Source organism: Lissotriton vulgaris, chromosome 7 (assembly GCF_964263255.1).
Source record: "Lissotriton vulgaris chromosome 7, aLisVul1.2, whole genome shotgun sequence".
NCBI lineage: Eukaryota > Metazoa > Chordata > Amphibia > Caudata > Salamandridae > Lissotriton > Lissotriton vulgaris.
The window spans coordinates 1,032,255,782-1,032,279,644 of NC_141695.1; the positions used below are offsets into that span (position 1 = coordinate 1,032,255,782).

A 23,863-nucleotide genomic window follows, 5' to 3' on the forward strand; every position below is an offset into this window, starting at 1 on the left:
TACGCCAGCACGTCCCCGGTATAGATCTATCCATCTCATGTAATTTCTCAGGAGTTCGGTACCAATAGGTGGAAATTTTGGTAAAGGTCTCCGTGAGCCCTGTGTGATAGGCAGAGTGGCGCGCCCGGTAGGAGATGTGGTCCCATTCAGTATGGCTCAGCATTCGACCAAGCTCCCGCTCCCAGCGCTCCCTACCCGGGTTGTGGATATGAAAGGGGGGGGGGGGCTGCAGCATCTTATACAAGTCGGAGATAAGCTTAGCGTCCGACATGCGAGTGACTAGCCAGCGCTCGTACCCCGTGATCTCCCGGTCTGCCGTCGCCCGCACTTGAGGCTGTAGCGCCCAGTGGCGCGCCTGCATATACCGCATACGCTCCGTCTCGGGGAGGCCATAATCCCGACGTAGGTCCTGGAAGGGGACGACACCCTCTGGGCCATATAGATGAAACAGGGTGCAGCAACGGGCCGTGCGCCAATGATCGTAGGCGCCAGGCTCCATACCCGGGCCAAAGTCCGGATTGCCGATCAGCGGCGTGAAGGGTGAGGGAAAGGTAGTGAGTTCATGCCTAGTAGCCACCGAGTCCCACACCCGAAGCGGGACCCGCGTCACAAAGGAGGCGTAAAGGTTAGGGGGCCGATGGGCCCGTCTCAGGAAAGGCACCTCCTGTAGCGTTCTGCCTGCTACCGCCTGGTCCTGAAACAGCCAGTGTTTATCCGACTCCCACCGGCTCTACTCCACCAAATAGCGCAATTGGGCGGCCTGGAAATATTTCTGCAAGTCTGGTATCCCTAGTCCTCCAGACTCAGGCGCCAGCGTAGCTATGGTCCGTTTGATCCGAGGCCTACGGCCCTGCCACACAAAACGTGCGATGGCCGATTGAGTCTCCGCGAGCCATCCTTTGGGGGGCTGCAGCGGGAGCGTCCTAAACAGGTACAGCACCTGAGGTAGAAGGGTCATCTTCACTGCGGCCACCCTGCCCAGCAGCGATAACGTGCCCTTATCCCACCGGGCCAATTCCTCTCTGATTTTCGTACTCAAAGCCGTGTAATTGGCCGTGACCATCGCGGGGAGTGAGGGTGCCAAGAGGATCCCCAGATACGGAATCCGGTCCCCCGACCAGCTCAAAGGAAAAAGCCTCTGCAGGTCAGCTCTGGTGGCGCTATTCAGCGAGATATCGAGGGCAGCAGACTTCCCGAGGTTCACTTTGAAGCCCGCCACCGCGGCAAAGAGGTCCAATTCCGCGATGCATGCAGGCAGGGACCTCCGAGGGTCATCGAGCGTCAAAATGACGTCATCCGCGTAGAGGCTGAGCGCATGGCGAAACTCTCCCATCCTGACCCCCGCGATATCAAGTCAAGTCATAATTTATATAGCGCACTACATACCCAGAGGGTCTCAAGGCGCTTGAGGAGGGGGGGGGGGGGTTTACTTATCGAATATCCAGGTTTTAAGCTGTTTTCTGAAGGCTAGGTGGTTTTGAGTGAGGCGGAGGTGGGTGGGGAGGGAATTCCAGGTTTTGGCTGCTAAGTAGGAGAAGGATCTTCCCCCCCATGGTGGCTTTGTGGATGCGCGGGACGGCGGCGAGGGCTTGGTTGGACGAACGCAGCTGGCGGGTGGGGGTGTAGAAGGAAAGGCGCGTGTTGAGGCAATCCGGTCCGAGTTCGTAGAGGGCTTTGTGTGCGTGGGTGAGGAGACGGAAAGTTATCCTTTTGTTGACGGGGAGCCAGTGCAGGTCTTTCAGGTGACCGGAGATGTGGTCTTTGCGAGGGATGTCTAGTATGAGTCTGGCTGAAGCATTTTGGATGCGTTGGAGTTTTTTCTGCAGTTTTGCGGTGGTACCGGCGTAAAGGGTGTTTCCGTAGTCTAGACGGCTAGTAATCAGAGCGTGGGTGACCGTTTTTCTTGTTTCGGTGGGGATCCAGCGAAATGTTTTTTTGAGCATGCGTAGGATATTGAAGCATGATGATGAGACGGCGTTGACTTGTCTTGTCATCGAGAGTGAGGAGTCCAGGATGAAGCCCAGGTTCCGTGCGTGGTCCGTCGGTGTGGGGGCTGTTCCTAGGGCCGTTGGCCACCAAGAGCCGTCCCATGCGGAAGGGGAAGTACCTAGGATGAGGACTTCCGTTTTGTCTGAGTTCAGTTTCAGACGGCTGTGCTTCATCCACTCGGCTACTTCTTTCATCCCTTCATGTAGGTTGGTTTTGGCTGTGGTTGGGTCTTTGGTGAGTGAGAGGATCAGCTGAGTGTCATCAGCGTAGGAGATGATGTTGAGGTTGTGTTTCCGTGCGATGATTGCGAGGGGGCTCATGTAGACGTTGAAGAGGGTGGGGCTGAGTGATGATCCTTGCGGGACGCCGCAGATGACTTCGGAGGCCTTTGACTTGAAAGGGGGGAGGCGGACTCTCTGAGTTGTTCCAGCGAGGAACGAGATGATCCAGTCCAATGCTTTTCCTTGAATTCCGATGTTTCTAAGGCGTTGTATCAGGGTGCTATGGCAGACTGTGTCGAAGGCTGCAGAGAGGTCAAGGAGAATGAGGGCGACTGTGTCTCCTTTGTCCAGAAGTGTTCGAATGTCATCTGTTGCTGCGATGAGGGCGGTTTCAGTGCTGTGTTTGGCTCGGAAGCCAGATTGTGAGGAGTCGAGTGATTTGTTGGTTTCGAGGAAGGCGGCTGTAGGAGAGTAGGGTCTGCAATCCTATGATCACCCAGATTTTTTGCTTTTGTTTCACTGGTTTACGACTTTCTCTGGCTGTGGGCCTGCTAATCAAACCCACAGCCTGGCTGTTCTCTTTCTAAATTACGATATGTACCCTAGGTGCATTTACCAATTGGTACTGGGCCACCTTATCAGACCCCGTAACGCAGGGCATAGGTGTACCCAGGGCCGCCAGGGGCTGAAGCATGTATTATGCCACCCCTGGCTGGCCTCCTAAATTTGACACAACTGGCTGCACGACAGCTGGGGCGAAGCCGTGTAACCACCCTTCGCTTTAGGTATAGTAGCTCTATATCTAACCATACAATGGACACCCGAGTTCCTATCAGTCACTCCTATGGCAGGCCTTAACAATCCTGAAGGCAGAGTGCGTGGGCTCGTGTGAGCTAGGTTCAGGCCCGAGCCGAGCCCGGTTGCAGTTTGCGGAATCAAGACCCAATGGCTGTTCCATGATAACGCGTACCATAACGGTAACTCCGGTGTCGCGTTATCCAGGCATGTCGAGTAAGGTGTCATACGAATCGGGGTGCTGCCCTCTCACCAATTCTGGCGATGAGGTTAGCATCCCACCCCTCTAGAGGGACACGACATGCACGTAACCGTGAACCCCGGTTAAAGTTAACTGAAGCCTCAGCTCCACAAAATGGACGCTGCCACCACAGACACGAGTCTGACCTCCTGCTGCTGGGAGTCCTTCCAGCGAGGAGCGCTTGGACAAAGGGTTTCCCGTCGAGGGCGGTGTTCGCACCGTCCCAGACAGGGTTTGTGTATTCTGGGTAGGTAGGGCTTTTGCGTGAAGGTGACTGCGGAGTGGCACCCCGGTGCTCACTACGCATCTGCCGGTTAGAACCAGTTCCAGGGGCGACAGCCCTGGCCTGGGGAAAGTCCGGCAGGGGAGAGGGGTGTAACTGCCCCCTTCCTGGTCCCACCCTTAGGGCAGGACCTAGTCATGTACCCACCCCTTTCTTTAGAATAAAGACCGGAGCGGGGACCCTTCCAAATTAGATCATCTTTGATTCAAGAACTACTTTCTACGAAAGGACATTCAAGACTCTTCTCAAGATTTCTCCCTTGTGACTAAGGAGTAGTCACCCTGCATCAGCAGGCACCAACTAAGAACTCTGCGGTTTGCTGTAAGTCCTTCCTCAAGGAATCCGACGGCCCAGCTCGACGAGAACCGGCTTCCCTGGCACCTCTGACCTCTACCCACATCATCAGCTCAGCTGTGATCTGTGGGTGCGACGAGACCTCGAGGGACCGGCCATCATCAGAACCTGCACGCTCTTAAAACCAGCACGACCATCGAGGTAACTCTCTGGTGAGTGCTCTGGGGTCCGAGAAGCCCCGACCCTGAGCCGCTCCAGCACCGAAGTGCAGCCTCCCAGCATCTCCACGATCTGCGTGGGGCCCTTCTGCTAGCTGCTCAGCACGTTGTCTGGTCACTAGCCGCTGGCTTGTGTCCTTCTGTGACGACATCCGAGAATCATCACTGCTGGTCTGGTTGCTCCAGACTGGTCCTTGCTTCCATCTTTGCGAGAAGCACCCCGGACCCTCCTGGTCCACTCAAGACGCCCTCTTAGGCCCACCACGTGGCCCTGAGAACTGCCAAGGCTTGTTGCCCCATCCTGGGCCCAGCGACGCCGACAGCATCATCCTTCGTGGGACAGCTCGCACCTCCGCCGTGGTCGCCGACAACGCCTCCTGGTCCGTGAGACTGCAGAGCCTAGCGTCGCCCACTCACCTGGTCGAGGTGACGGCCAACCGGTGCCTTCCTGGTACCCTCTGACTACTGGCTAGTAGTACGAACTTGGTCCCCTCTGCTTTCAGGTTTCTTCAATCTCCGATCCAGGCTTGGATCTCTACGAACTATTCAGCACTGGTCGCCGGCCAGCAACTCCTTTTCTTCCGGCTCCTGGCTCGTCAGCGAAGACCCCGACGCCTGTAAGACTTGTGCAGCCGCAGCCCTCGTGGCTAGGTAACTCGGCATTTCGGTGCCTGCATAGCCTCCTTACTCTAGGGTCCCGAGTCCCTCGCTTCCGACTTGCCTTATCGGGTCCGCCCGAGACCTTAATCTTTCCGTGTCCTCGGACACTTGTTCCTAATTGTGCACTTGAAGTATTTGCTAAAGAGATTTGGTTTGTGCTTAGTACCCTGTCCTCATAAAGAGTACAGGGCTGTTGTGATTCTTAATAAATATACTGTTTATTTTCATAACACTTGTGTGGTGTCCTTTCACTGGGTGTTCAAGGGGTACATGTGTGGTAAACAGCTGGCCTAACACGCCCTCTCGAGTCTTTAGCCTTAGACTGCTCGTATCCACGCTACTAGGATAGCTGGTCTATAGGTTGACTTACAACCAAACACCATTAGGGTCGTTGGAACGATACATAGCGGTCGCTAGAATAGCGAACGTTGCATATCGGGCCAACTTCTCACAGCGGCGAGTTGATTGTTGACAGCTTTCTCAATGACTTTGGCAGGAAATGGAAGGAGCGAGATGGGGCGGTAGTTTTTGAGTTCGGAGGGGTCAGCTGTAGGTTTCTTCAGAAGGGCGCTGAGTTCGGCGTGTTTCCAGCTTTCTGGGAATGTGGCGGAGTTGAAGGAGCAGTTGATGACGTCTCGGAGATGGGGTGCGATAACGGAGTTTGCTTTGTTGAAGATGTGATGGGGGCATGGGTCTGTCGGGGATCCTGAGTGGATGGAGTTCATCAGGTGAATGGTGTCTTCTGTGGTGATTAGGTTCCAGTCGAGAAGGTAGTTCGGAGGAGGTACAAGTTCGGAGGTGAGTGGGGTGAACTGGTTTACAGGTTGGTTGTCAAAGCTGTTATTAATGTCGGCTATTTTGTCATGGAAGAATGAGGCGAGGGAGTCGCAGAGGACTTGAGAGGGGGTGATGTCGTTTGAGCTGGCGGCGGGGTTGGAGAATTCTTTGATGATGTTGAAAAGTTCCTTGCTGTTGCGAGTGTTGTTGTCTAGTCGGTCTTTGAGTGCTGATTTCTTGGCTGTTCGGATTTTGAAGTTTTTTCAAGGGAGCGACATAGCTTCTTAGATTTCTTGAGGTCATCGTTGAACCAGGGGGCGTTCTTGCTTCCTTGCTTGATTTGATGTTTTTTCAGGGGTGCTAGTTTATCGGCGGTTTGGGTTAGCCATTGTGTGAGGTTGATAGCGGCTTGGTTAGGGTTCGTTGAATAGGCAGGTGGTTTTTGAAGAAGCGATGAGGAGATCTGGTCGATGGTGATTTTGTTCCAATTTCTTCGCAAAGTTGGTTGAGGGTGGTTGTGGATCGTGGTCTTGTTGTAAGTGAAGTGGACGCAACTGTGGTCCGTCCAGTGGAGGGGTGTGGTGTGAGTGAAGGAGATGTGCTTGCTGGAAGTGAAGATAGGGTCGAGTGTGTGTCCTGCGTGATGAGTGGGGATGTTGACAAGTTGTTTGAGTCCGAGATTGGCGAGATTGTCCAGAAGGGTGGCAGTGTTGCTGTCGTTGCTCTTTTCCAGATGGAAATTGAGGTCTCCCAGTAGAATGTATTCTTCTGAGGGGAGGGCGTGTGGGGTGATGAAGTCAGTGATGATGTCGCTGAATTTTGTGCGGGGTCCTGGTGGCCTGTAGAGGAGGGTGCCTCTGAGTGTGGTCTTGGGGTCGGTGTGGATCTGGAAGTGAAGGTGTTCGGCGATCGCGAGGTTGTCTTCTGAACTAATTGAGACGCGTATGGTGTTCTTGTGGACGATGGCGATGCCTCCTCCTGTTTGGATGGGGCGGTCCTTACGGATGATCTTGTAGCCGTCCGGGATGGCTATGGTGATGTCTGGAGCAGAAGAGGCATTCATCCAAGTTTCTGTTAGGCAGGCGATGTCCGGAGAAGAGGTGTCTAGTAGATTCCAAAGGTCGATGGCGTGTTTGTGAACCGACCGTGTGTTGAGAAGAATGCATTTAAGGTGGTTGGTGTCGGGTCTCTGTTTGGTGTTCGTGGGTTTGGTGTGGGACTTGATGCAGGTGAATTTACAGGGGTGGCAGGTGAAGGGTCCATGGGTGTGTCCAGGTGCTGCTTGGGTGCAGTTAGGGAGTCGGCCGGGGTTAAGTGCTAAGAGGGTGGAGGCGTCGTATGTAAAGCGGGAGGGGTGGGTGATGCGGGGACCAGGGGGATTGGCGCTGGGCGCGGTCCAGGCGCGGACGGGCGTAGACGGGCTTACCTTTGGCGCACCTTCGGCGCGGTCGCAGCGCGTGGACGCTGCGCGTTGGTACATCTGTCTTAAATGGAGAGTGGAGGGGGGCGGAGCGTGGGAGGTCGGCAGGGAGGCGGGAGCGGGGAGGAGACACGGGCCACAAGTAAACACCACAACCAAACGGCCGAAATCGAAACCGGGGCACAGCCGGAGTGCGAGCAGAGGTAAAGTTGCACAGAATACACAGAAACACTTTTAGGCTGTTTTAAAAATCGCCGCAATGCAAGGCCAATGATTAATAATTAAAATGAGATCCTAACGATACCAGGCGCTATGTGCAGTTCAGGCGCTGTATCAGGGCAGGCAGCGCTGTGTCAGGGCAGGCAGCGCTGTGTCATGGCAGGCAGCGCTGTGTCAGGGCAGGTAGCGCTGTATCAGGGCAGGCAGGCGATGAGGTCAGCAAGGCTCAAGGCGTAGGTAGGTTAGGCAGAGAGCGACCTCTATGGAGCAGGTCCAGACGGTCACAGAGAGAGAGAGGACGGGGAGTTTACTCTACCAGTGAGTGGGAGGGTCGGCAGGGAGGCGGGAGCGGGGAGGAGACACGGGCCACAAGTAAACACCACATCCAAATGGCCGAAATCGAAACCGGGGCACAGCCGGAGTGCGAGCAGAGGTAAAGTTGCACAGAATACACAGAAACACTTTTAGGCTGTTTTAAAAATCGCCGCAATGCAAGGCCAATGATTAATAATTAAAATGAGATCCTAACGATACCAGGCGCTATGTGCAGTTCAGGCGCTGTATCAGGGCAGGCAGCGCTGTGTCAGGGCAGGCAGCGCTGTGTCAGGGCAGGCAGCGCTGTATCAGGGCAGGCAGGCGATGAGGTCAGCAAGGCTCAAGGCGTAGGTAGGTTAGGCAGAGAGCGAGGGCCCTTTGAGCAAACGGCTCCATATAAAGAGCGAAGAGCAGAGGGGACAGCGGGCATCCCTGTCGTGTACCACGTTCTATTGGAAAGGGTCGGGAGCTGCCCCCATTCACCCGGACCACCGCAGACGGAAACCGGTAGCAGTTGAAAATCAGGTGCCGGAACTTCTCGCCGACCCCAAACTTGCCCAGGACCTTCTCTAGATAGGGCCAGTGCACCCTGTCGAACGCCTTTTCAGCGTCTATGGAGAGGAGCATCCGTTCCCCGGGAATCCTGGAGGCCTTCTCAAGAATATGAGTCACCCTCTTCGTGTTGTCCACTGTCTGCCTGCCTGGCACGAAGCCGGCCTGATCCGAGTCGACCATGCCCGGGAGATGAAGTGCCAGACGTGCTGCCAGTATGCTAGTGAAAACCTTCAGGTCCGTGTTCAGTAGCGAAATAGGGCGGTATGACCCGCAGGCAGTCCGGTCCTTGCCCGGTTTCGGGATCACGGAGACCGTGGCCTGAAGAAATTCAGGGGGGATGGCGCCCGGCTCCGAAAATGTATTGAACAGGCGCGTCAGCAGAGGCGCAAGTTCCTGACAGAAGGTCTTATGGAAAAGAGGGATAAAGCCATCCGGTCCCGGGGCCTTACCCGTCTTAAGCCGGGAGATCGCCGTAACCACCTCCTCGATCCGAATCTCCCGTTCCAGATACTGGGTTTGTTCCGGTGTTAACGATGGGAGCGACACCGATTCCAGATAGTCCGCCTCCGCCCGGGCGGAGGGGGACTCGCCAGTGTAGAGGTCAGCGTAGAAGTTACGGAAAACGTCCGCAATTCGCTCGTCCTCCGTGACTGATTCTCCGGCAGGAGTAACCAGCTCTTTCACTCGGTGCTGCTGATGTTGCACCCTAAGCTTGTGCGCCAAGAGCCGGCCGCACCTGTCTCCACCGGTGTAATACTTGTGCTTCAGGCGAAGCATCGCGTACTCCGCCCGGTCGGTGTCAAGAGCAGACAAGAGTTTCCTGGCGGCCTTCAGTTGCCTCCAAACTCTGGGGGCGCCCGTTCTATGATGTACCTGTTCCAGCTCCCGCACCTGCTGAGTAAGCTCGTCCCTCTTGAGCTGGCGATCCTTGTTCTCCGCCGAGGAGATGGCGATAAATTCGCCCCGGAGCACAGCCTTCAGGGCAGCCCATTGCGTCGCGCTGGAGGTGTCTTCGTTGTCGTTTACCCGCTGGAAGTCCGTTATGGCCGCGCGAATCTGTTGCACCGTCGAGCGCCTGTGCAGCAGCGTGTCCCGGAGACGCCAGACCTCTCTCGGACGAGCCACCGGGGGTAGACTGAAGGTACCCTCCACCGGCGCATGGTCGGAAAGAGAGAGGACCCCTATGTCGGCATTCGAGGCTAGTGCGAACATCGGGCCCGTCACTAGAAGATGATCCAGTCTCGCGTAGGACTTGTGCGCATGAGAGAAATAGGAATACGCGCGGGTCGCGGGGTGGAGGCGGCGCCACATGTCGTGCATATCGAGCTCCTCCAGCCGGGTACGAACCGAGCCCGAAAGCTCTCCCAACTGGTGGCGCCGTTGCACTGACCTGTCCAGAGTCGCATCAAAGACCAAATTCAAATCCCCCCCCTAGCACAATGTGCCTATGAGAGGTGGACGCCACGTCTTCCAATGCCCTGAGCAAAAATTGGTCTTGATGGTCATTGGGGCCGTATATAGAGCCTACAGTTATCACCAAGCCCCCCACCTTGATCCTATATGCCAAAAGTCTCCCTTTCTGTTCCGCTACCTTCTGCAAAACCTCTCCTCTGAACCCCCTAGAGAACAAGAGCGCTACACCTGCCGTTTTAGAAGCACTGGAGGAAAAGAGCTGCGTGGGGAACTTGGGGGTGCGCATTCTGGGACAATCCCTGGCCAGCAGATGGGTCTCCTGCAGTAGGCAGATGTCGGCCTGAGAGTTCTCCAACAGAGACAGGACGGCCCGCCTTTTAACCGGGTTATTCAGCCCCTTCACATTCAGAGTAACAACTTTAAGAGCCATCAAGGAGGGGAACCCCAGAAACGCACATGAAGGCGGGCAAGGCCCAGCGGGCGAAACACAGAGGCCACAACAAGAAACCTCAGCACGCAGCGAAAGCAAACATCCCTACGGCACAGTACAGTCCCCGAACCCCAAAACCCCCCAACTGAGTGGACTTCCCGCGGAACTTCACACACCCAGCTCTATACTGCCCCCAACTCCCATCCCCCCAACAAACCCCCCAACTCGAAACATTCCCCTGCAACTCCCCTTCCCGCCCCCCGCTTCTCAGGCCATTCAAAAAAGTCATTGTCCCAGTCCGGTCCTTATCGGACAAGGCCGTGGAAAGTCGATTAAGTGGACGTCCAGCCACCACCACCAGCACCCCCGTCCCCCCCTGCCCCCAGAACCCTCGCACCTGCAATGATGGAAAGCTAATGTAGACTCCCCCCGGAGTACGTTCAGGCCGTCAAGGCCACATCACTGTTAGCTGTTGCTCTGGAGGCCTCCTGGATAGCGCTCGACATGTCCTCCCGAATCGTGGGCGAGTCAGGCCGCTCCGGTGGAGGGGAGCGCCTCTCCCCGATCTGCTGCCAACCATCTCGAGTGCTTCGCCTGCGGCGCGGTGCCGGGGTGTCTGCATCCGAGGCCGTGATTCCCAGTACGGCGCAGACATCCTGGAGGGACCGGAGCTGGTGCAGTGTCCCGTTCCACCGGAAGATCAAGCGGAAGGGGTGCCCCCAAGAATACTGCGTTTCATGCTCCCGAAGGAAGTCCGTGGCAATTTTGAAAGATTTCCTCTTCTGCAGCGTGACCGTGGATAAGTCTTGATAGAGAGCTACCGGGTGATCTCTGAAGCGGAAGGGCTGCTGCCTCCGTGCCTCGCGGAGAATCCGCTCCTTCAGGGGGAAGTCCGTCAGAAAGGCCAAAATTTCCGGGGGGGGCGCCGAGGCTCTGCGAGGGCGGCCCACCCTGTGCGCCCTATCGATGCGGACTTGAAAGTCCTCTGACTCCCCCAAGATTGCGCGGAAGAGGGCCTCCAGGTAGGCGGTCACGTCGTCACCCTCCTCGTTGGACGGGACGCCCCGGACCCTGATATTGTTCCGCCTGGACCGGTTTTCGAGGTCTTCGGCGTGGGCCTGCAGCTCAATCTGTTGCTCCCGCAGCCGCAGGACCTCCTGCTGCAGGTGGGTGATCTCTTCATGTCTGGAATGACCAGCCTCCTCCACAGTGTTAACTCGCTCCCCCAGGGAGTCCACTTCTCTCCGGACTTCCCGGACCTCTCCGGCCACCTCTTGCTTCAAAGTCTGAAAATCCTCCCTCAGGGAGCTAAACAGCGACTCCAGGAACGATCGAGTCACTGGGGGCTCTCCGCCGTCAGCACCTCTGGAATGGGCCGGGGAGCTCGGGGCGGCCTGGCTCCCCCCGCTTCGCAGGGCACCACGTCCCAACATGTCCGGCAAAGTTCGGTCGCCCCTCCTCTGACCCCTGGCATTCGACATCTTGGCGGGCGGGAGTCACCGATGGCCGCAGCTTGGTAAAGAGGCGCCTAAGGTCAGGGCCGCTGAGCAGCGGAAGCCGGTCGGGCACTCCGTCGTCGGTCAGGAAGCACTGCAGCGCTGAGGCCCGGATCAAGGCTGGGCGGCCGGTCAGAGGTCTCCAAAATGGCCGCCCAGTACAGTCAATGGGGCCAACGCCCAGGGAACGAGGCCTACCTCCGTCCCGGGTCCAAATGCGATGCACACAGTCGAAGGGCAGGCCCGCAGGGCGAGTGACAACTGGGGCCGGCTCGCCTGGGCGTGCAAGTACTCCGGAGGCGCGACTCTACTCCGCCACGGCCAGGGGTGGGCCGGAGCAGCCACGTGGAGCAGGCGTTCTCGAGCCCCGGTCTTGCGTAGTAGTCGTAGGCCAGCTACGCCTCCGTCGCCGTTCTCCGCTCGTCTCCGCTCCGCCGGCAAAGGCCGCCTCGGCACCCACTCGATCGCTGCAGCGCAGGCACTCCGACAGGCCACTCGCAATCGCCGGATCACGCCGCCGGGACCCCAAGCCTGAAGGTCTCGCGGCTCTCGGGCTTCCCACAAGTCGATCAGCGGGCGCCGTCTCAGGCGGTATCCGGCCGGAATCACCACCGCGGCGGGACACCTGGGGCTCGCCGACTGCTCCACACCACCGCGGGGGTCACCAGGTGCGGTTACCGCTCGATCCGGGGGGGATCAGCGGATATAAGCGGTGCAGGGTTTCCAGGGGCTCGGGAGCTCACGGCAAGTGCGTCCTCTCAGCCCGCCATCTTGGCCACGCCCCCGTAATTCATCATTTTAAAGGTTTCACAGGGTGCTAAATTGTTGGCAGGGTTGACGAACCTACGATGTCTTAATATTCAATAAAGAGTAGGTATATGACCCAACTGTGTCCAGGAATGTAGTAAAACATTTGAATATAATATACTTATTACTTTTTTAATCTATTAAAAGTCCTGTAAACCTCCTGACAGTGAGTGAGAGGGAGTAATGAGATGCGAGTGTGAGTGAGAGTCCAATACATAGGCTTTCTATGCATAAAAAGGTGCACCAGAGGTCCTTTGGACATGCTGCCAATGGGAAGACGCTACGCACACTACTTTACTTTTCCTTTAAATGAAATATATGATTTATAACAATCAATGCAGGAAAACAACATCTTTTGTAAACCTTGGGAACAGTTTTATTTACTGTTTTAGGGGGTTGAATAAATACTGTTAACCACTGACTCAACAGGTTATGAAAATATAGAGAAAACATCTCAGAAACCGCAAAAAATAAACACTGAACAGGATAGCATAAGCTTATGGTTAAACTGGCAATCTTTTTTCGAGAACCTATATGCTTCCAAGCACTTTCAGCTTAGTCAGTGGGCAATGGAACATTGTCTAGACAGATGAAACAGTGGACCTCCATTTTCCACAGCAGAGATGCATTATCATTCAGAGATCTGCCCTTCTTGACGCAAAAATGCCCTTGTACCTTTGAGAAGCTGTTCAACAAGTTGGAGACTGCATAGGATTAATATTATATGGAATATCTGACACTTCTGCTGTTTACAATGCCAACTGGAAGAACGTTTGGAAAGAGTGCACCGAGTGCTTAAAGGAGCCAGCTTGACCTTCCTGGCAAAGTGCCATGTTGGTTAAGGGAGTACGACTCACCTAAAAAATAAAGTAAGCAGTTGAAAGACTGCTTCTGAATCAACACCCAGAGCCCATAAAGTTATCCAGTATTATGGGTGTCTTTCATAGATTCACATGCCTGAATCATTCCCCGTCGTCGAGACGGGAGCCCCGGTAATAGAAAAGTAATGTCCTATAGACATACATAGAGAAAAATAGGCCTAAGGGCCTTGCCTTAGTAGCCTATCTATGTCCTTTTGTAAAAAGGACCAAAACTCCTAAAGGTAGCCAATCAGCTACCACCTCCCTCTAGAACCTTCCTGCCAGGAGCCTCAGTCTCTCAGATTTTCTACCGCACGTTGTGCTAGGGAGTCCCCACCTGAGCTCTCCTCAGGTTTCTTCAATTTCTCTCCTTTTCTTCAAAAACCTTGGATTATACTTCAACTATGACTGAACAACAGAAAAAAGGACTCTTCAGAGCCTGTTCTTCTTGTGGCAAGAAGAGACTGCACGTCGACGACAAGCATGAGACTTGCCTCTACTGCCTCTACCCTGACCATAAAGTAAAGGACTGCAGGGTATGTAGAACATTCTCTGCCAAAACCCTTAAGGATAGAGAAGGAAGACTGCTCCTCTGGTTAAGCAGACTCAAAACCAGAGATGATGAGGCGCTCTCCTCGGAGGGCAGTGAAATGGCTTCAGTTTCTTCGAAACTGTCCTTGAAAAGGCCAAGGGAGGCTTCCCCTGGCCATTCAGACGTCCCTCACAAAAAGACTGCTTCAAAGTCTTCTGAGGCAAGATCTGACACGTCTGTGAAGGATGCTGCAACCTTCAGAAAGCCATTGCAGTCCACGTCGTCTACTTCTATGACGTTCTCTTCAAGAAAAACGAAATATGTCTCCACATCGACGACGACAGTCTCGACGACGGTGGCATCGTCAGCCTTGACTTCAACGACGACGACCACCCACTCGTCGACGACGGGTAAGCCAATATCGTCGATTATACTTATTAAAAAGCAGCAGTCATTTGTCAAAACTCCGTCGTCATCTCTGTCGACGTCGACAAAAACACCTTCATCGTCGACGAGACTTCAGTCGACGCCAACAGCATCGTCGACGAAGACACCGACGACGGTAGGAGCACCGCCGATTACAAATGCACCGTCGACGGCTACTACGCTGCCGACGACGAAAGTGCCGTCGACGACCGCATCGACGACGGCGAAAGTACCGTCGACGACCACCTCGACGACGGCGAAGGCACCGTCGACAATCACGTCGACGAAGACACCCTCGACGGCCACACCGTCGACGCCCGCCCCGTCGACGACAGCTTCATCGGCGAAGGGACAGTCGACGCTTGAAAAACGGTCGACGTCGATGCCGTCGACGGCTCCAACGACGACCTCGTCGACGACGACATCGTCGACGCCATGGAAAACATCGGAGTTAGTTCCATCAAAAAAGGTCACCAAACTCCCTATTACGCCCGATTTAACATCACCCAGTAGGGTTCAAACACTGCTCCCTTCTCGCATACTACAAGATGACGAATCGGACGATGAACAATTCGAACAAGCTACTAGTCCGTCAGATCTCAATGTCAAATGCCAGAGTACTGACGATGACGGGGATGATGTTATTTTTACGGAGGAAACTGTTCAGGCTCAAGTACATACTCGAGTCACTCCAATGATCGTATTACCGGCTGAGATAGTCACTGATCTTCAATTCCTGATCACGGACTACAAAAAACGATTCCCAGAATCCTCAACGACTGCTTCAAAAGACAATTCTCAGGAATCTTCCAAGCAGCAAAAATCACCAAGGTCAAGACCAGCGCCTTTGGTTATTCCTCAAGAGAGTGAACAGATTCACAACATCCAATCCTCTGATGAGGACGACGAACCTCCTGAGGAAGGTGAAGTTAGAGATGACCTCTCTCAAAACAGGGATGACGAGGATTACGTTGCTCATTCTCCGGCCACACCGGAACCCAGCACGTCAGATTCTCCACCAGTGGATATCGGTGGATTCCACAATTTAATAGAGAGAGTGGCCACTAGATTTCACATGACAATGGAAACAAAAGTAACGGACTGTTTCTTATATGACTTTAAAGATCCTATAAAGAAAGAGGCAAGGTCCATTCCCATAATAGATCACATCTGGGATCAGGGGCTACAACTCATGCAAACACCTGCATCTGTTTCAATAGTGGTCCCTAGACTGGATAAAAAATATAGGGCTCCGTCAACGGCACCCACTTGCTTTAATTCACATCCTAAACCAGATTCGGTCGTCACTCAAGCCGCCCAGAAAAACTCCAGAAACCCATCCTCGCCACTGTCAGCACCACCAGACAAGGAGGGCAGGAAATTAGATGGCATAGGCAAACGCTTCTCCACAACGTCAGCCATGACGGTCAAAGTAGCCAACGCCATTGCTCTGCTAGGCAGATACAATAGGCAACTATGGGAAGATATTGCTCCGTATCTCACGCATGTACCTGACAACTTGAAAGATGAGGTCCAGGCACTCCTTCATGAAGGTCAAATGTCAGCATCGGAAATCATAGATTCAGCTGTCGATGTCGCCATGACAGGCTTCAGACAGCTGGCAGGCGCCGCAGTTCTGCGCAGACAAGGATGGCTCAAGGCGACATCCTTCAGACAAGAGGTCCAAACCAAAGTTGTAGATATGCCCTATGACGGTCAACAACTATTTGGAGCAAAAATAGATGAAGCCTTGCAGACGATAAAGAAAGACACCGACACAGCAAGGGCTCTCGGGACTTTACAATTCAGAAACCAGTCCTTTCGAGGGCACAGAGGAAGAGGACAATCCACATACAGAGGATCCTATCAAGGAAAATCCACATACTCATACAATCAAAATCGCCCACAATATCAGCAGCGACAGCAACAACAAAGTCGCCAGACCTCCTACGGGAGATCGAACTTCAGGGGCAAATCCCAAAAGAAAACGGCTGGCGGAAGACAATGACCATTTCCCGCAGCCAGTCCCCTCACCGTCCTGTCCGCTCAAAATTGGAGGCAAATTGACACATTTCCTCCACAATTGGAAATCGATTACGACAGATCGGTGGGTACTACAATTAATCCAACACGGTCACACCTTGGAATTCAACTCCATCCCACCGTTAACTCCTCCTCACAAACATCATCACAAACACCTTCGTATGTTACTAAAGGAAATCTCTTCCATGATAAAAAAGGGAGCAATAGAGCGAGTCCCATCAGCTCAAAAGGGAAAGGGATTTTATTCCCGCTTCTTTTTAATCCAGCAGAAAAAGAAGAAATGGAGGCCCATTCTGGATCTCAGGGCGCTCAATGCCTTCCTGAAAAGCCAATCGTTTCGAATGGTGACTATCCAGGAAATCTTAGGTTCCCTGGAGGAAGGAGACTTTATGACGTCTTTGGACCTGCAAGATGCATATTACCATGTCCCAATACACAGACGACACAAAAAATTCCTACGATTCGAAGTAGCAGGTCTCCACTTCCAATTTTGTGTCCTCCCATTCGGCCTCAAATCAGCGCCACGCATTTTTACAAAATGCCTGGCTCCTGTGGCAGCTTTCCTGAGACAACAAAATCACCAAGTCTTCCCCTACCTGGACGACTGGCTGGTGAAAGCACCGTCTCTCACAGACGCGCAACAGTCTTCCAACGCCTGTCTCGATATTTTCCGGAACCTGGGTTTGACTCTCAACTTCGAGAAATCTGCTTTACAACCCACCAGGATTATCACATTCCTGGGGGCCACTATAAACACCATTTCCTCCAAAGCTTTCCCGTCTCAAGAAAGAAAACACAAACTGATGACTCTAGCTACCGCAATATCTTCAAAACAAACCATCAAAGTACGGATTTTCAAATCTCTTCTAGGGATGATGTCTTCCTGCATACTACTCATCCCTCACTGTCGGCTCAGAATGCGCCCCCTTCAGGAGGCCCTGACCAAACAGTGGACCCAATGTACAGATTCCTTCGAGGATCACATAGTCATCACTCGACAAATATCCGAGACGCTGGATTGGTGGATGAAGAACAAGAACCTATCCAAAGGTCTCACGTTCTTGTTACCAGAAACTCCACACGTCATAACGACGGACGCATCTCTCGAAGGATGGGGTGCAGTCCTTCAAGACTTACAAATCAGCGGCAGATGGTCAGAGCAAGAGAAGGCTCTGCATATCAACCTCCTAGAACTACGAGCAGTCCTTCACTCTTTACAGGCATTCCTCCCTCGCATCAAAAACTCAGCAGTGCTCGTGAGGACGGACAACACGACCACAATGCACTACTTAAACAAGCAGGGAGGGACACGCTCGCTGACACTGTCTCGCGAATCACAAAAAATTTGGAACTGGCTACTACTCAACAACATCACTTTAACATCGGAGTATGTCCCAGGAAAAGACAACGTCATAGCAGACGCTCTCAGCAGACAGAGGTCACTGTCCCACGAATGGGAACTGGACCAACAAGTTCTAGACAACATCTTCTCGGCATGGGGAAAACCGCAAATAGACCTTTTCGCCACCAGGGAGAACAAGAAATGCCACAGCTTCGCAAGTTGGCATCCCCAAAAAAGGTCATTAGGAAATGCATTTTCCATCGCATGGCGCAACGTGTTTGCGTACGCATTTCCGCCATTTCCCCTGATAAGCAGAGTCATCCGGAAAATGAAAATGGAACATTGCACATTGATTCTCATTGCCCCACACTGGCCAAGACAACATTGGTTCACGGACCTCCGTCGCCTCTCAGTCCGACCATCAATCCAACTGCATCAACATCCTTCTCTACTCTCGATGTCCAAAGGCCAGATACTCCACCCGAATCTGAAATCTCTCAGATTATCGGCTTGGCTCCTGAGTACCGAGAATTCTGTCACCTACGCATCCCGCAGGAGTGCAAAGAAGTCCTAGCTAAAGCAAGAGCAGGTAGCACGAACAAAACTTATTCCTTGAAATGGAAACGCTTTTGTATTTGGTGTAAAGACAACAATATACATCCCTTCAGGATCACTCCAGAGCAGATACTGCCTTATCTGCTACATCTGGCTCAAGCAGGTCTTGCGCATGCTTCCATCAGGGTACACCTGGCAGCAATCTCACGCTTCACGAGGACTTCAAAAGGTCCTTCACTATGGTCCAACAGACTGATAAAACAGTTTCTTAAGGGGCTTTACAGATCTTTCCCTATACCAAGACGAATACCACCAACGTGGCATCTGAATATTGTCCTCAATCAATTAATGAAGCATCCATTTGAACCTATCCATAGGGCTGATATCAAATACATTTCATGGAAAACTGCACTTCTTTTAGCTTTAACATCAGCCAGAAGAGTCAGTGAGTTGCAAGCTCTTTCGATACAGGATCCTTTCTTGCAATTTAGAGAGGACAGAGTCATTTTAAGAACCAACCCCCGTTTCATTCCTAAAGTCCCCTCGGACTTCCATCTAAATGAACCGCTTGTGCTTCGCTCATTCTTCCCGAACCCAAGCACGGTAGCTGAAAGATCTCTTCACTCTTTGGACATTAAGAGATGTCTAAAATTTTACCTGGACAAAACGAAAGATTTCAGAAAGACAAAACAACTTTTCGTTGCCTTCAGCAGGCCAAGAAAAGGCATGCCACTCTCCAAACAAACCATTTCCAGATGGATATCGGCGGCAATTGCATTTTGTCATGACAAAGCCGGACGTCCATTACATTCCACAGTCCGAGCACATTCCACGAGAGCTGTGTCCACATCGGCAGCACTATTCGCTGGAGTACCGATTCTGGACATCTGCAGGGCGGCCACCTGGAAATCGCCGCACACCTTTACCAGACACTACTGCCTGGACACGGAACTGATGCAGGATGCAGCTGTGGGCCAAGCTGTACTTCGCCATCTATTCCAGTAAGATGAGCCTTCCTACTTCCCACCGTCCTGCAATGGTATGCACATTTCTTTACTTTACTCTTTATATTACTGATGGTATCTAGTCACATGATATGTATTATCTCAGACTGTTATATTCCATCGCATATGTGCATAATGTATTGCTTGCTATTCTGATTCAGGCATGTGAATCTATGAAAGACACCCATAATACTGGATAAGAAATGCGTTACTTACCTGTAACAGCAGTTATCCAGTATTGGTGTCTTTCATAGATTCACATGCAACCCTCCCACCTCCCCAGGAAGGTCTCATCTCTCACTACAGAGCATATGTTACGTCTACCTAGCTTGGTGCGTATGAAAATCTGAGAGACTGAGGCTCCTGGCAGGAAGGTTCTAGAGGGAGGTGGTAGCTGATTGGCTACCTTTAGGAGTTTTGGTCCTTTTTACAAAAGGACATAGATAGGCTACTAAGGCAAGGCCCTTAGGCCTATTTTTCTCTATGTATGTCTATAGGACATTACTTTTCTATTACCGGGGCTCCCGTCTCGACGACGGGGAATGATTCAGGCATGTGAATCTATGAAAGACACCAATACTGGATAACTGCTGTTACAGGTAAGTAACGCATTTCTTACCCAGATATGAAAGACACAGTCACATGTTGCTGTAACAGTTCAGATGTATTCCATTTTTCTTAAGCTGTGGTTCTTGATCCTCAGTGAGGGAGCTTCCCCTGTAGTCATGCAAGCATCCTCACCTTGCTGGTTGGTGTTTTCTGGTGGGGTGAATTTGAGTGGAGTGGGGTAGATTTGAGTGGAGAGGGATAGATTTGAGTGGAGAGGGGGTAGATTGGAGTGGAGTGAAGTGGAGTGGGGTAGATCTGGGTAGAGTGGAGGGTGGTAGAGTGGAGTGGGTTTGATTGGGTGGATTGGACTGGGGTAGATTGGAGTGGAGTGGGGTGGATTGTGGTAGATTGTGATGGAGTGGAGTAGATTAGAGTGGCGAGAAGTTGGATAGATTGCAGTGTAGTTTGTAGTGGAGTCGGGTAAATTTGAATGGAGTGGGGTAAATTGGACTGGGGTGAAGTGAAGTAGAGTGAATTGAAGTCGGGTAGATTGGAGTAAAGTGGATTGGATTGGGTACATTGGAGTGGAGTAGATTGGGGTAGATTGGAGTGAGGTGGGAATGAGTGGGTTACCTTGAGTGGAGTGGGGTAGATTGGGGTGAATTGGATTGTTGAGTGAATTGGGGTAGATTGGAGTGGGGTATATTGGAGCTAGGTGGAGTGAGGTAGATTGGGTGGAGTGGAGTGGGGTACATTGAGCGGAGTGGAGTAGATTAGAGTAGATTGTAGCAATGTGGGGTAGATTGGGGTATTTTGGATGGAGTGGAGTGGGGTAGATTGAAGCGGGCGGAGTGGAGAGGCATTGAGTGGATCGCTGTCATAGAGTGAGTGACTTAGTTTGGAGTGGCGTGTCGTAGAGTTTTTTTTAGATTGGAGGGGTGTGGAGTGGTATGTTGTTTAGTTGAGTGTCATACTATAGACTGGCGTGGCATAGAGTGGATGAGTATATAGTGGAGTGGCGTAGTGTGAAGTATGCATGGTGTAGTGCACTACCATTACAGAAAACACATGTTCAATTGAAAAATCATTACATTGCACTGAAGTAAGGTTTTATTGCTCACAAACGAGTGTGTGCAAACGTCATCACCTAGTGTATTGATGTGTTTTGATCGTATTCAAATATTTGTTTCCACCACATTTCAGAATTATTGAAAAAAGGCTTCGTTTGTAATAATTCTGATATATTCTGAAACATCATCACTATTTTTTGTTGTGTGCTAGAAAAACAAAATATCCTACACCCTCCCCTCTTACATGGATACTCAGCATATAAATTCTCTCACTTTGAAGTTAGAGAACGAAAAGTAAACACCAAGCTCGCTCGGAAGGGAGAGCTTTACAGTTGACCTCTGTCTTTGAGTGCATAGCAAGTGTGACAAGATAAGAACAAGATTTAAGGGCCTGTTTACAGAAGCAAGTTTGTGGAAGAATACGGTCAACAAGGTTTGGGCAGCAGGAGTGATGAACTCAGGCTGGCCACCCTAAGGCAAATAAAGCCAGCCAATGGCCAGAAAAATTGAGTTGCACACCACTAAGTAAATGGTAAGCATTCCTAGGTCAGCTTTCTTAATGTCCCCAAGATGCCTTTAGCAAACAAGACAGCGCACTGCGACGTAATAAAAAGTCCTATTTTCTGAAAGTGGAATACCTTGTGAGTGCCCTCGAGAGCCAGTTCCTCGCTTTCACTTGGAATGTGAAGGAGCCGTACAGCGCAGTTCAGAGAGGGTGTCTGACTCGCAGAGCTTTGTTCCTCTATTTTTCCTGAGTCCTCTTAGCACTAACTGCTGAACTTAACATTGCATTCTAACCTCAGCGAATTAGTCCTTTAAAGGTTCAGACCTTCAAGCAGATGTTGATCCACCATTTAAAAGGGCAAAGCAATATGTGGGGATCCATTTTCTGCCGCCACCCGTTGGTTTGTTCCCATCCCCTTGTTCTCATCAGGGTTTGTAGCTATCTGTGACAGCGGAGTCAGGGTCATGGGGAAACGCAGTCTTTTGCAATCAGTAACCAGATGCATGTTTACTTTGAAACATCACACGCTACTGTGGTTTCTAACGCCTCTTTTTCTTTTCCCCTAGCTGATGATGCGCAGTTTGAAATGGATATTTGAATTACCTCGCCTATGCGTATGAAAGTCTTTTTTTTATTTTGATGAGGTGCAAACCTGCAGTTCATCCTAGACATTCTTCGCCTTCAGGAAGAAGCCAAGAGGAGGATTGTGCTGTACCTTGATGCAGCATTAGAATGTTTGTTTATTTTATGCTGCCATTTTTGCAGCTGTAGCTTTGTTTCTTTATCCTGTAATACTTTTTTGTGATAAAGAAGAATTTGTATAAAAGGGATTTGGGTTTATATTTGTCTAATACACTGATTAAGGGTAAGCAGTGGCGAAGCCTATTTTTACAGGCGAATAAAAGATGTGATTTGTTTATAGCGTGTGATACAGATGAGTAGCGACGGATATTGCAACACTGCGGTGCAGCAGCTGTTGGACATGTAATAAGAAATGTGATATGGATCCGAGCGGCTGTTTAATAAAACATATGGAAAACACTTGTTTGTTTATTCCTTTTTAAGAATCGATATTTGGCAAAAATTTGTGTTTCTAATAATATAAAAGAAAGTCCTTTGCTTGTAGATTATATTATTCATTCTGTGTTATTATATTATTCATTCTGTGTTGTCTTGTTTTTGTGTGTTTTTTTGTGTTTTTTTTATATAGCGCGAAATCGACCCGAAGGTATTATAGCGCTTTACATGAGCACCAGTTACATTACAGTTATTAGAGGATTCGTTGAAGCCTTTCCAAAGACCAGCAATTCAAGGTCCTTTTTTCTGGTTTATGATGTGCTGCTTCCCTCTAGTGGCGAAAGTGAAAGTTGCTGCCATCTTCCACGGTATATAAGAGTACACATGGACGAACGAGGCTATTGCCAACGGTCTAACTCCTCATATTTGCACATTTTAAGCTGTCAGATGTGGGTGGTTACTGATATTCTAGGCCGTGGACTCCCGACAGTTTTCTTCTTGTGCTCCAGAAATGGCTGGGGCGATCAGTGTTTTTGTAAAGTAGGCTGATGTTGCCGCAGACAGCGCGAGAACGCCATTCAGTGACTGCGTCGCAGTGTGCAGTCTCAGCGTGGAACCTGTCATGAAACCTTCGGTTCTGTGTGCGTCTCTCAAAATACTTGACTTTTTAACTCTGTGCCATTTTTATTTGGCTTTTCATGTAATGATACATTACAATGTAGTAAGGACATTTATAATCATGGGATCGAATAACAATAGAAGTGCATACTGACAAAAAAACTCTCCTATAGTGCTCATCAGAAATTCTCCAATTAGACTCCAGGGGGGAGGGGTGCTAAATTATGTGTAGATCTTGCCTCATCTACCTACCCAACATCTATGCCTAATTTGTCATGGATATCATAATCTCAAAGTTTGAGCCGGTCTCGCCCACAGGATATCTGTTTTACCCATGAAGGTAGGAGTCCCATATAGCATCGTATAGGTGCACTTGATCACGTATGTTTTAGAACGCTCTTTACATTAAAGCCATTGTTTTCATGGCATTTGCCCATTCTTGTAATGTCGGGGACATGGTAGAGTGCTAATGTTGCATAATCTCGCCTGAGAGAGGGCAGAGTCTATCAAGCCATGTCTTTTGTGTGAGTTTATGCCCTCAACGTCTAATGTATCATTAAGTGCAAGTTTTGTTCATGTGATTAAAGGCAGAAAAGAGGTTTCTCAAAGTTGCTGCAAGTTGTCGGGACAGAAATATTGGCTCACTGGGCAAGCCATAACATGTAGATCTTTTTACTTATTAGAACATTGGAATGTTGAAAGCTCCATTGGGTGGGCGGGGCTGCGTCGGCCAAAGGTCGTGCGCAGCACCAGGGAGGGAGTCGGTCGACGCGAGCACGGAACGGGTTATTAACCATTCTCTGCCTTTCTCTTTCACTTGTCTTTTCAAAATACAAGAAGTGTAAAAAAACTGGCACTTATTAATATCTATTCACGGCCAGCTCAGTACGGTGGTATTTCTCCGACCTTGGATTCTTTGGGAAACCTCTTGAACTCATTCATGGGTGAAGTGGCTTTTTTGATTGGAGGGGATTTCAATTGCCACTACGAACCCCTCAACGGACCTATGAAATCCATTACTGCGGATGAGGACGCAATTTGGTCAATCCCACACCCTAACACTTTTGAGGTAAAAAGGTGGACTCCATTAGTGCTTCAAATGACGTCCCTTACACTAACCTCTTCTATAAGGGCCTGTAATGGGCGATTCCCGAGCGACAATCCTGGGTCCCAACATTTGAAAGATTGGGACAGGAATCAGTAATTGAT

At 51.2% G+C, this 23,863-nt stretch overlaps 1 protein-coding gene across 1 annotated transcript in view; it reads left to right on the plus strand.

The window, feature by feature from the left end:
• Nucleotides 1–22,060, plus strand: part of EIF4EBP3 (eukaryotic translation initiation factor 4E binding protein 3) — a 94,749-nt gene extending 72,689 nt beyond the window's left edge. Inside the window, exon 3 of the mRNA XM_086931462.1 lies at nucleotides 21,586–22,060. Coding sequence (XP_086787588.1) covers nucleotides 21,586–21,617 — 32 coding nt within the window. The 3' untranslated portion in view covers nucleotides 21,618–22,060. The remainder of the gene's footprint in view (nucleotides 1–21,585) is intronic.
• The last annotated feature ends 1,803 nt before the right edge of the window (nucleotides 22,061–23,863 follow it).